General features: G+C 48.8%; 1 protein-coding gene across 2 annotated transcripts; it reads left to right on the top strand.

The window, feature by feature from the left end:
* Nucleotides 1–356: 356 nt before the first annotated feature.
* Nucleotides 357–10,278, top strand: LOC106918570 (arrestin red cell). 2 transcript variants are annotated; one of them, XM_014988433.2, is made up of 16 exons: nucleotides 357–1,038; nucleotides 3,704–3,734; nucleotides 4,197–4,257; nucleotides 4,339–4,383; nucleotides 4,610–4,707; nucleotides 5,495–5,593; nucleotides 6,297–6,356; nucleotides 6,673–6,740; nucleotides 6,855–6,990; nucleotides 7,074–7,158; nucleotides 7,264–7,336; nucleotides 7,694–7,831; nucleotides 8,108–8,191; nucleotides 8,470–8,546; nucleotides 8,621–8,675; nucleotides 8,754–10,278. In XM_014988433.2, exons 1-16 carry the CDS (start codon nucleotides 1,016–1,018, stop codon nucleotides 8,839–8,841), a joined length of 1,221 nt encoding a protein of 406 aa, XP_014843919.1. In that variant the 5' UTR covers nucleotides 357–1,015; the 3' UTR covers nucleotides 8,842–10,278. The 2 variants fall into 2 exon arrangements, with proteins under 2 accessions (XP_014843919.1, XP_014843918.1); XM_014988432.2 differs by having other exon boundaries at nucleotides 361–1,038; nucleotides 8,751–10,278.
* Nucleotides 10,279–13,203: the final 2,925 nt, after the last annotated feature.

A 13,203-nucleotide genomic window follows, 5' to 3' on the forward strand; every position in this document is an offset into this window, starting at 1 on the left:
GATCGGCCCAGTTCTGCTGGTTCTGACCTCAGATAAGCAGAAGGAAGCGGGTCAGCACCACAGACCTGCTGCCTCAGCTGTTCTGGGGAATCAACAACTGGCTGGACTGAACCGGTCCTGGGTCAGAAGAACATGGCCAGCGCAGAGTTCAGCTGGACTCACCGGTCCCGGTTCTGAACCGGTCCCAGCTTGTGGATATTTCCTCTTTAATAAATGAGCTTTTATGCTTCTGACTCATTGAAATTATTTTATTTTCAACTATTAGTTTATTTTCATTTTTATTTTTAACAGTTCTTCAGAAACTTGTCAGGCAGCTTCAGACTGATCATGTAAAAACTAAAACAGGTGAGTGAGGGAGAAATTATGCATGCATATTTATCAAAATATTATCAATATTTGTTATCTTTATTTACATAAAGTTAGAGCCCTGAACAGGTCCAGGTTCAGATCACGATCCTGAATCGGTTCTGGTTCTGAACCGGTTTTGATCTTCTGGTTCTGAACCGGTTCTGGTTCTGCTCCCGGCCCGGTTCCTCTCGGATGAATCCTGATCTGTTGAACGTTTCACGCATCGTGTTGACATGTTGGAGGACTCCGCGTTGCGCAATCTGCAGTCTGCGCGCGCACACACACGCACGCAGACGCAGGTTTGTGTTCCCGCATCCCCCGTCCTCCTCCTCCTTCTCCTCATCTGGACCGAGTCCTTCACGAACCTTAAATCCGAGTTGTAACCTTCGCAGTTGCGGTGAAAGTACGTTGGTCCTCGGTAGTGCGGGTTAACGGCGCGCTTGGTCCTCACAGACACAGCAAGCCCGCTCTCACACACGCAGCCGTTGCGGAAGCTCGGAGCAGCCGAGGCGGCGCTAAAACCTATTAGCATACTAACCAGTTCTGGGTGGATGGACGGCTGAACGGAACCTCCCGGACCGAACCGACACCGCCTGACAACCAACAACACTCCGCCGGCTCAGGCCTCATTTTGTCGGGATTCTGCTGCCGTCCGCCTGCCGAGGAGATGGGGGACAAGGCGGGCACCAGGTAGGGCTGTTAGCCGCTGTTAGCTGCGGTTCTGACGGGCTGAGCTAGCGTTAGCAGCCGCTCTGCTGGTTCTGGACTGGGGAGCTGGGCCAGGCGGGACCGGCGGGTTTAACTGCTTTATTGAAAGGGGGTACCCCAACCAGGGCGAACAGAACCCTCGGGGCTCGGTTCGGATCTGTTCCCCCTGAGGACACCAAGGCTGCGGGCGAAGTTAGCCCCGCAGCAGGGTGGGGTTATCGGGGCAGCCCAGGCTCCAGAACCGGTCTGACCAGAGCCACTGCTCTGGGACTGGAACAGGTTAGGGTCGTGGGTGAAAAACACGACTCCAGCATGAAGACAGGTGGGCGGAACGGACCCTGGAAATCCTGGAGTTTCACGGAGATTTCCGTCCAGGGAACACACCGAGCTACTCCGGTTAAATATCAGCCTGGTTCTGGGTCCACCTGCTGGTTCCGACCCAGCTGGAGGAGCGGGTCGGCCCGGGTTCAGTCACTGGCCTGAAGCCAGTAAACAGGAAGCCAGCCTGACGGCCTTCTGGTTCCTGCAGACACCTGAAAGGCTGTAGTTTGTTGTGTGTTTTCATCAGAACCAGAATCAGGCCGGTGGAGCCCACTAACCTGCTGCAGAACCTGTTGCATGTGGATCCAGTCGAACCGAGAACTCTGAGTCCCAGTTTCACATCCTGGTTTTAGGAGTTTCCGGGTCACCTTCCATGGAGACCCAGGATTCAGGTCAGGTGTTGCTGTGGGGTAGACCAGGCCCCAGTAGCAGTTGGTGTTACAGTGACTCTTTGAGGCCTCTGACTGCATACAGTTGCCTCGTGCTAACAGCTGATGCTCCTCAATAACCTGTCCAGGATGACATTTGGTTGGGAAGTCGTTGCTTAGTGACCACGTGAACTCAAAGTCTCCCAGAACAGGTCCCATCATGATCCAGTTGATCCCATCAGAACCAGTCAGGAACCTATCGGGTTCTGATGTTCTGTTTGCTGCTTTAAGGATCCACCAGCTGGTTCTGTGTTCGTTCACTCTGGTTTCCATGATAGCAGTCCTGTTCTGCTGATTCCAGAACCGATATGGGTCGGGCAGCAGTCCGGCCCAGATAGTTTGTTTAGGAAATCTTCAGTTTTCCATTTTGGAAACGTTTCAACTTCCTGAATCGCTGTTCAGCCACTTCCTGTCAGGAAGCGGCTGGCAGGGCAGGAAGTGAGGAGCCAACATGGCCGCCTGCTGCAGGGGGAGAGTTCTGGTTCTGCTGCAGCCGAGTCCACAAAGACTCACCAGGGGGAGCAGGCTGGTTCTGGTTCTGCTGCAAGTTCTGGTTTTGATTCTGATTTAGTGTTTCCTGCTTCAGTCCAGCTGGTTCCAGTTCACACAGAGAAACCCAGAACATTCAGAATACTGAGACTGGAGTCAGGGTTTTGTTGCCGGTTCTGGTGACACTCTGTGCTGAAGCCAAAGGCTGGGTGGGTCTTGGTGGTTCTGGTTCTGGTGATCAAACAGAACCCAGTTTGGACCAAAACTAGAGGTGCAGACTAGGCCAGAGGAGCCTCTGATTCTGTAGAACCTGGCTGGTTCTGGGTCACATCATCAGAACCAGCCCACAGCACCATCCTTTCACCGCCGTCTTCCCGTCTGTTCATTTGATTTCTAGAGAGAAGAGGCTTTCAGGATTGTGACCTCTGACCTTTGTCCTACCTGTAGAGGCTGATATGGAGCTTGTTTCTCTGAGCTTCCTGCTCTGTCCTTTGACCCCAAGCTGACCCTGCTGAACCAGGAGCCTTTCTTCAGGTTCCTTCAGATAGAACCAGAATCAACTTCTCCTCCTCGTCGTCTTCCTCCTGCCAGCTGGCGTTTTCCCAGCAGGCCATGCTGCAGCAGGTGGAAGTGATTCCCAGGAGGAGCTTCAGTCTGTAAACACAGCGACATCAGCAGCTGAGCCAGAACAAGAACTCGGTCCAGTCTGGGTCTGATTCATTAATACTGAATAATAAACAGGAGATAAAGGTAAAAAAAGTCAACCAGATTAACAGAACCTGAGATGGTGGGTCGGCTGAACCGTTGGACCGGAATTCTCCTAGAATCAGAACCTGTTGATCACACCACTGTGGAGCTGCTCCAAACACGTCACTGATTCTGATGGTTCTGGAGGTCCAGACGGTTCTAGAGGTCCAGCAGCTTGTTATTGTGTCAGAGGTAGAGCAACCTGCTACTTCCTGTTTGGTGGTTGTGGTTCTGATGGTGGCAGGAAGTGAGCGTTGGACCCGATCAGAGTATAAATGACAACTTCCTGAAGTTGTGACGGGCCTGGACCCGGACATCCAGAACAGTACACAGGCTGTTCTGGTTCTGCTCACATCCCATAGGGTCCCATTAGGCTCTGGACTTTGACTAGGCCTCTGACTCTTCCAGAGGCAGTTGTTTAGAGAAGCTGCTGCTGTCATCAACCACTTCCTGCTGACTGCACACCAACAGGAAGTTCACACACACACATACTTCCTGTGGCTGCTGTCGCAACCCACCTGCAACCTGTCAGAACCACTTAGAACCCCATTCTGGACCAGTGGTCCCGTGCAGAACCACTGGCCCTTTCAAACACCTTTCAGAACCAGCAGCTTGTCTCGGACCCAGACTAACTTTCTTCTTCTTTTCCTCTTCCTCCTCAGAGTCTTCAAGAAGTCCAGTCCGAACTGCAAGGTGAGTTCTGCTGAGTCCGGTCTCTGGTGGCCGGACTCGGGTTCTGTTCAGTGGTTCAGGATCCACTCAGGGATGCTGATGAACTAAAACTGGATCAGAAACAGGAAGTGAGCTATAAAGCCTGACAGAGGGGGAACAGCGCCTCCATGTGGTTAACATGGACCTTACAGATTCTGATGGAGACCGGTCCATCAGAACCTTCATGGGTCAGTACAAAACAATAACCCAGTCAGACAGTAGAGCCAGGTCCGGTTCAGACTGAATCAGGACAAAACCGTGGCAGGCTGTAGGAGGAGGTTCTGTTCCTGGAGGAACCCGGGTTCTGAACACAGACACAACAGAACCTCCAGAACCTAATGAACAGTTTAGAGAGCTGATCTCAATGTCACTGACAGAACCAATGAGAACCTGGTCCAGTTTCTGGTTCTGCTTTTAACTGGACCTCCTGGTTCTGACCCGCAGCTCACAGTCTACCTGGGGAAGCGGGACTTTGTGGACCACCTGGACCACGTGGACCCAGTAGGTGAGTCCCGACCTCCAGAACCCTCAGATGTTTGACCAGAACTCGGTTCTGGACACCAACTGATGGGTGTTTTCCTCCCAGATGGAGTGATCCTGGTGGACCCGGAGTACCTGAAGGACAGGAAAGGTGAGCCGGACCTCAGAACCGTCATTGGGTTCTGTTGGAACCACTCCTGAAGCTGGAGAGTTTTTGTCCTTCAGCCAGACGGGTCGGTTCTACAGTGTGTCAGACCCAGCAGAACCCAGAATGAAGGTCCAGTCAGAAGCTCTGGGTCTGAACCCTGACTCCGGAACCTGGATCTGGTGGGTCCCGTTGACCCTGTTGACCTGTACTCCTCCTCTTCTTTCTACAGTCTTCGTCACGCTGACCTGCGCCTTCCGGTACGGCCGGGAGGACCTGGACGTCCTGGGCCTGTCCTTCCGGAAGGACCTGTACATCTCTACCTTCCAGGTGAGACGCTCCGCCACGAGGAACCGCCGGCTCAGACCGACACCAGAACCACGGCTCTTTTAGGAGGATACAGAACCCACGAATCCGTCAGCTATAAACGCCGGGTTCCCCCTGACACCCTGCTGAGCCCGGTGGGAGGGCGCTAGGGCAGTCATCCAGCAGCCTGCTGTTTTTGAGTTGAAAAACTTTTGAAGTTGACAGAAAATGACAAAATATCACAAGGTAATTATGTGTTATTGGAAAACATTAATAATACCTAAACATCGACTATAAAATATTTAAAAAGCCAAACATTAAAAAAAAATCCTGAAATAAATAAACAAGCTATGCCTATCCTGGTGGGGGCAAAAGGAAAGCCTGGTGGCCCGCCAGGCTTATAATACACTGGGGGAATCCTTGAAACGCCTCAACACCTGATTCCCCAGCGCTCAACACAAACTTCCAACAGTGTGACTACAACCCAGCTTTTAGAGTTCTGACTGAGAAATGGTTCCTCAGTCATCTATGAGGAACCATTTCAGGAGAATACACCTCTGTCTGCTATAAACGGCATAATTCTTGCTTGGCCTGTACATGCACAGCACATACTTTCAAAAGTGCAACTATAACTGTAGAGCCCTGATTAGACCCCTTAGATCCTGGTAGAGACCCATAGAGTCTCTGTAGAGTCCTGTTGAGGCCCCTGCAAATTAGTGCAGCCCCATAGAACCCAGTAGAGCCCTGTAGAACCATCCACCTGCAGCTAAATGCTGATCAATGACAAGCTTTCTCATGTCGTGTTCTTCAGGCGTTCCCTCCTGTTCCTGAGGAGAAGAAAGCCAACAGCCGGCTGCAGGAGCGCCTGCTGAAGAAGCTGGGCCAGCATGCCCATCCTTTCTACTTCACAGTGAGTCCTTTCTACCACTACAGCTCTACCTAACTCTAGAATGGTTGTTAGAATCTGCTGAAGCTGATGGGTTTCAGTGGAGCTAAGGTTCTGGTCCTTTGGTTCCTCCATCCAGCTGTGTCTGTTTATCTGCTGAACTAGATGATAGCAGAGCCTTGGTTCTGCTCAGCATCACGGAGGCCTGAACAGAACCGGGTGCAGGTTCTTATCTAAAGGAAGTGACTCAGTGATTCACTCGCTTCCTGCTTCGCGCCTCTGCAACCAGTTTCCTCTGCAGCGCGGCATTGTTGTACTCCAGGTGACCCTCTGGCCACACTAAGACCTACAACTGTGGAAAACTTCTAGAAATTACCTTTGACCTTGGAGGAAACGGTGAAAGCTGCTTTCTGATTCTGCTGCTCCCAGATCAGGGTCCAGGAGGGACACCCGGGGCCCTAGAGGGCCTCCTGGTCTTTTCAGAACAGAAGAGTCTCCAGAGCTCCGGTCTGCAAAGCAGCACTGATATTCATCAGATCTGGGTCTCTAGTTTATAATTTATAGAGATTAAAGTGTTAATCTCACTGCAGACAGTGAGCCATGACCTCTGACCCAGGGTTTAAATGAGAGATGAGTGAATGCATCCCATAATAACCAGCAGTCTATATAGCGCTTAACATTGATGATGATGATGATGGTTTAAACTATGATGCTTACTGTATTCCAGATTCCTCAGAACCTGCCATGTTCGGTCACCCTGCAGCCCGGACCAGAGGACACTGGGAAGGTAACAGCTCACCAATAATCACCAATATTCATCATTGATCAACAGTAGAGCTGAGTGTCTGGCTCATGTCTGAGGGAACCAGCACCTGGACTCTAACTGGACCACTCCAGAACCTTAATGTTGATCAGGTTAAAAGACGACTTCAGGGGTATGAATTATTCTGAGCCTAGCTGTAGTAGAGGAAGCAGATCATCAGATAAATCAGCTGGACTGGCCCGGTTCCACTGGACTGGTCTGGCAAGTAAGCCAGTCAGTCAGCATTAGTCCATCCTGGTTCTGCTGGTTCTGAAGTGAACCCGGTCTGTCCTCCTTGTAGGCTTGCGGTGTGGACTTTGAGATCAGAGCGTTCTGTGCCAAGTCCATAGAGGAGAAGATCCACAAGAGGTGAGTTCAGAGCAGCAGTTCCACCCTGACACCACCAGGTGGTGCACTTCCATCCCACCAGAGTTCCCATCGCTTCCAGTGTGCCCAGTGCTCCCATTGTGCTGTGTGTCTCAGGAACTCGGTGCGCCTGGTGATCAGGAAGGTCCAGTATGCCCCGGAGAAGCCGGGCCCTCAGCCCATGGTGGAGACGACCCGCAGCTTCCTGATGTCGGACCGCTCCCTGCACCTGGAGGCGTCGCTGGATAAGGAGGTACTGCTGCTGCTTTGTCATCCTCCTCTTCGTCGCTCACCTCACCGCTGTCCTCAACCAGGACTCTGTTTCCCATCATGCAGCTGTACTACCATGGAGAGCCCATCAGCGTGAACGTTCACGTCACCAACAACTCCACCAAGACGGTGAAGAGAGTCAAGATCTCAGGTCTTCCTTCTCCTCCTCTTTTATCCTCCTCTTCTTCATTTGTGCTCAGTGGGACCAGAAAGTTCTAAAGAACCCATTGATGTCACACTCTCTCTCTCTCCGCAGTGCGCCAATACGCCGACATCTGCCTGTTCAGCACTGCCCAGTATAAATGCCCAGTGGCCCAGCTGGAGGCAGAGTGAGTCTCAGTTCAACCACAGCTAACACGTAATGATGACGATGATGATGATAATAATGACTTCAGGCTTTCTGCCATAAACCTGTTTGAAGATCAACTGGTTCACATACCAGCTAGAAACTGGTCTAAACTAGTTTGAGATAGGTTAAGCTAGTTTGGACCAGTTTTAGTTGGTGTAAACCAGTCTGAACTGGTATAAGCTGGGTGAACCAGTTACAGTTGTTTTGAACTGGTTTAAGGTAGTTGAATCACTTAAACCGGTTCACGTCTGTTCACATGGTGTTTTAGCTTTACGCCAGAATAGAAACTGGTTTGAACAGGAACTCTGAGACTAACGCCAGCCTGTGGTTTCCATAGCGACCAGGTATCGTCCAGCTCCACCTTCTGTAAGGTGTACACTCTGACTCCAACGCTGGACAAGAACCGGGAGAAGAGAGGCCTGGCTCTGGACGGGAAGCTGAAGCACGAAGACACCAACCTGGCCTCCTCCACCATGTAACACACACACACACACACACTCCATCATTGACTTTCATTCATTTCTTCAGCCTGACCCTAAGCAAAAGTCATTTCACACCTTAGCCCTAAACCCTAACCTCTGACCCAAAAACAGCGTTTCCCCTCATGGGGACCAAGGAGCAGAGGTCCCCACAGGGACACAAAAACCTGATTCTCTCTCTCTCACACACACACACACGCGCACATACACACGCACATACATACTTGCTCTCTGCTATGGTCATATAAACTCCTCTTCCTCCTCTTCTTCAGAGTGAAGGACGTGACCAACAAGGAAGTTCTGGGCATCCTGGTGTCCTACAGGGTCAAGGTCAAGCTGGTGGTGTCACGTGGAGGGTAAGACACTTCCTGCTCCACTTCCTGTTTTCTTATTTGTCACATTGGAAAGAAAAACCACAGTCAGTTCCCATGGCAACAAGCCCCTTATGGCCAATCAGAGCTCTGCGGGTCAGTTTCAGGGCTGCTATTGGATGCACTATTCAATTTATTAGCTTCAGTAACAGACTGGACCCGTCACAATAAAAGCCTGCAGCCAGTTGACTGAGCAGTGATCCCAGTTAGTGGCTACTGTTCTGGTTCCACTCGGTTCCAGCAGCTTCCTGTCTGTCCTGCAGGGACGTGTCGGTGGAGCTGCCCTTCATCCTGATGCATCCCAAACCAGTGGAGCCGCCTGCGTCCCGCCCACAGTCAGGTGAGACATGCCGGCACTTGCCCTCAACCCATTTCCATGGCAACCTCCACCACTCACCCTGTCTCTGGTTGCAGCCGTGCCGGATTCGGACCCGCCTATCGACACCAACCTCATCGAGTTTGACACCAAGTGAGTCACCGACGGGTCTGATCAGCTGCTGGCTCTGGTTCTGGTTCTGACTGTCTGTCCATCTCGTCCTCTCAGCAGCGTCTCCCAGGACGACGACTTCGTCTTCGAGGACTTTGCCCGCCTGCGCCTCAAAGGCGTCGTGGATGACAAAGATGAGGACTGCTAGGAGGATGCCTCACGCTTGCTTCAACACACACTGATACACACACACACTCTGATCCACACACACACACACACACTGATGCACACTGACACGCTTCATCACCTTACATTCCCCAGCAGGGGGCGGGTGAGAGCTGGACTGCATTGAGGCTCAGTGGTTCTTCTCCTGTTTCAACTCCTTAACCCCCGTAAGCCCTCCTCCTTTTCTTCAGTGGGCGGGGCTTAGAGGTGACTACTTCCTGTTAGGTCTCCCTGAACGTGGATTGGTTTTGTCTCAAACCAGCGTCCCCCTGTCCTCTGTGCTGCTCCAGTTCAGCTTCATACTGGGAACCAGTACAACCAGTCACTCAGGCAGCAGGAGCCAATGGTCAGCCTGTAGTTGAGTAGAGATCTGCTGCCACCTGGTGGCTAATCCGAATCACTGATGTTCTGTTGGTGTCTCAAGTTCAGGAGTCAGAATCCGGTTCCTCCCAGTCCCATGATCAACACCAGCGTTCCCAGTCCTATTCCACTCCACATGAACTGGCTGAACCGGTCCGGTCCTGTCCGGTCTGGTACAGCTCCTGGTGGTGGCTTATTGAAGGAAGTGGAGGTTCTTCCTGATGGTGCCGATCAGAACCAGAACTAACTTCACTTGTTCCTGTTTTTGGAGGAGAATCTAAAAGGTTCAGATGTTCAACTTAAACGAGTTTGGAACCTGAAGAGTTCTGGTCCTTTAGAATATTGTCCCCTTTTCAGCACCAAATGTTTTGGGTTTTCGGGTTGGAGATGAGGTTCTGTCAGAACCTAGACGTTTGTTCTGCAGCTGAATCAGGGTAGTTGAGTTGTTTATAGACAGAACCGGTTCTGATCTGATTGGGTTCCTCCAGCTAGACCTGAGCCTCCATCAGTCAGTTCTCCTGTCGCCCTGCCACACCAACCTGTTCAGAACCGAGCCCCTCTCAGCCGGTCCTCCGAGCCGCCCGTCCGGCCTCGTTCACCAAGAAGAAGAAGAAGGTTTTTTTTTGTTCCCACGCCGTGCTGTGAATCGTTGGAGCTGTGATTCTGTCCTGGTTTCGTCGTGCTCTGTGGGGTTCCTTCGCTCTACGTGTAAACAGTGCCACCCCCTGGCCGCCGCAATGCCCTGGGCCGCCGCCACGCCCTAGGCTGCCAACGCCGCCCTCTGGGCCGATGCTGCCCTCTGGGCTGCCGCCATGCTTATGTCTATACAACAGAGAAGTGATCTGGAAACATAGAGTTCTTCTTCTATTATTATTATTATTATTATTATTATTATTATTATGCTTCTGATTATTATTATTATTATGGTGACTTATTACTGCTACTGTATCATCAGCGACCATGATTATCCTCATAATCAGTTCAGAGTCTGTTTGCCATGTATTTTTTATTTTGAGATTTTTATTTAGTTTTCTTTTTATTAAAGTGAAATGAACTAACAGTCTGCCTGTTATTATTGATTATATAGAAATAAGAAACAACTAACAAACAAAAAAGCTAAAAAAAAAATTAAAGTTATACTTAATATCTGAACCATCCATCTTCCGCTTGTCCAGAGTCAGCAGCCTCAGTAAAGAGACCCAGACTTCCCTCTCCCCAGCCGTTCCTAGCAGAGTAACATCGTCCATCCAGTGTGTCCTGGTCTTCCTCTGGGTCTCCTCCCAGTAGGACCTGAACTCCTCACCAGTGAGTCTCCATCCTAGTCAGATGCTGATCCATCTCAACTGGCTCCTCTCAGTGTGAAGGAGCAGTGGCTCTACTCTGTGTCCCTCCTGGATGACTGGGCTTCTCTCTCTAAGAGAGAGTCCAGACACCCTGCAAAGAAAACTCATTTCAGCTGCTTGTATCCATGACCTTGTCCTTTTGTTCATGACCATAGATGAGGGTAAGAACTTAGATTGACCGGTAAATTGAAGACTTCACTTTTTGGCTCAGATCTCTCTTCACCAGAACAGACTGATACAACGCCTGCTTCACTGCAGACGCTTCGTCAATCTGTCTGTTGATCTCCTGCTCCATTTTTCCCTCATTCATGAACCCAGAGATACTTAAACTCCTCCACTTGGGGCAGGACCCCCACCGACCTGGAGAAGGCACTCTAACCTTTTCCGGCTGAAAACCCTCAGTTCTGGAGGCACTGATCCTAATCCCACACTCGGCTCGAACCGCTCCAATGAAAGCTGTAGATCATGACCTGATGAAGCCAATAGGACCACATCATCTGCAAAAAGCAGAGATGGGATCCTAAGGCCACCAAAGCGGATCTCCTCCACACCTTGGCTGGTCTGGAAATTCTGTCCATGAAAGTAATGATCAGAATCGGTGACAAAGGGCAGCCTTGGCGGAGTCCCACTCTGACCAGAAATGAGCCCGACTTACTACTGGCAGCCTGTATCAAAGGCTCTGGTATCCTGGTTCTCCGGGAGGGCTCCCCGAGGGACATGCTCGAATGCCTTCTCCAAGTCCACAAAAGACATGTAGACCGGTTGGGCGAACGTCCAGCACATTGATCTCTGATTAAATTTAAAATGTTGAAAACTAGATTAAAATGCAAAAAATAAGTAAGTAAATCATAAATAAAGTCATGTTTGTTTAGAGCCATCCTCTCTCTGCTGCCCCCTGCTGTTCAGGAAGCTAGTGTCATTGTACAACCCCGGAGCTAGGCTGAACCGATTTTAAAGTGGTTCTAAGCAGCCTCTGGTTCTGGTTCTGTTGGATCCAAGTCATGTGAGGAACATTAGACAGAAAAGCATCACTTCCTGTTGTTCAGTTATTTAAAAGAAAAAGTTAATTATTTTCTTTATTGTGCCGTACAATAAAGTCTAAATTATCTTTTCATAAAGTTTTAGACACATCTAAAGGCTGACGGCCTCTGGGCCTCGATTAACGCAGTTTCATTCACTGCTCTTGATGGTTCATCATAGCAGACAGAAACCCGTGAGAAACTGGGAACCAGTCAGCTCCGTTTAAATGATGCAGAGGCTGACGGCACCAGCAGGGGGCAGCAGAGAACAGCGGATAAACCGGACATAGGAAGACACTAAATCCCCTCATCAGAAAATGTTATTCCTAATTATTATAATAAAATATGTTTATATCACGGCTACAATAGAAACCATCTGGAAGCCAACATGGCTGCTGAGTGTGCCGGTCCAGTTCGGTCGGTCCGCTTTAGAGGTTCCCAGAATATATTTCTACATTTTTAGCATCAGTGGAAAATTATTATTATTATTATTATTATTATTATTATTATTATTATTATTATTATTATTATTATTATTATTATTATTATTATTATTATAGTTGTTTTTGATTTTATTTTCAGAAACAGACTTTTATTTTGAAGGTCTTGTGTCGGTTCTGACCCCATTCTTCATCATTTATGGCCCACCATCATCATCATTCTCCATAAAGTGAAGTTTTATGAGCCTCGGGGTTTAATGATTCACCTGCAGACAGGTGAAAGAAAACAGAACCTCTCTCAGGTCACCACCGTCTCCCGGTTCTGGTTCCGGTCCTGGTTCTGCATGCTCGGTTCAGTCAGAACCTTTTCCCGGTTGGATCTGGAGCTACGTTCTAGCTTCTTCTACCGAACTTTGAGCTCCTCGACGTTTAACTGAAGGCTGGATTAATTGGACCGGTCCATTGCTCAGTCAACAGAACCGGAACCGGAACTTGAGGAACGCTCCAGAACTTCTCTGGTTTCTCTATTGGATTCCAGAAAACGTTCAAAGTTCATATGAAGCAAAATGAAATACAAATCTGATTTCTGTTCAACAGTTCAGACAGAAAGAATGAATGGATCCATTGTCCCGATTCTGAATGCGGATCTTTTTTTTAAATTCTGATTTTTTTTTTTTCTGAAAACAGAAGAAGCATCGATCTGTTTTGGTCTATCGATCACATCATTTATCACTGATTCGTATTCTGGCTCATATATTGACAACTAAATACATTTATTTATTTATTTATTTATTTATTTATGAATACATTAGAAATGATTTTGTTAATTTCAATAATATCACACTCATTAATATTCTAGCTGAACTGACTCGTTTATCATTAATAACAACAACAACAACAACAATAATAATAATAATAATAATAATAATAATAATAATAATAATAATAATAATAATAATAATGTCTAAGTCATCAATAATTGCCTACATAAATAAAATAAATAGACAAAAAAAACCCACCAAAAATCAAATCATTTATTTGGACCTTTAAAATGGAACCAATTAAAAACTACAATATTTCTGAAATCAGTTTTGTTGATAAATAAAGCGTAAATGTTTGTAAATAAACAATAAATGAACGCGGAGGAGTAGCGCGCGGAGGCGCAGCGATGATCTGAGGCAGA

This window comes from Poecilia mexicana, unplaced genomic scaffold, assembly GCF_051168715.1.
Source record: "Poecilia mexicana isolate PSO_F unplaced genomic scaffold, ASM5116871v1 scaffold_14, whole genome shotgun sequence".
Classification (NCBI taxonomy): Eukaryota; Metazoa; Chordata; class Actinopteri; order Cyprinodontiformes; family Poeciliidae; genus Poecilia; species Poecilia mexicana.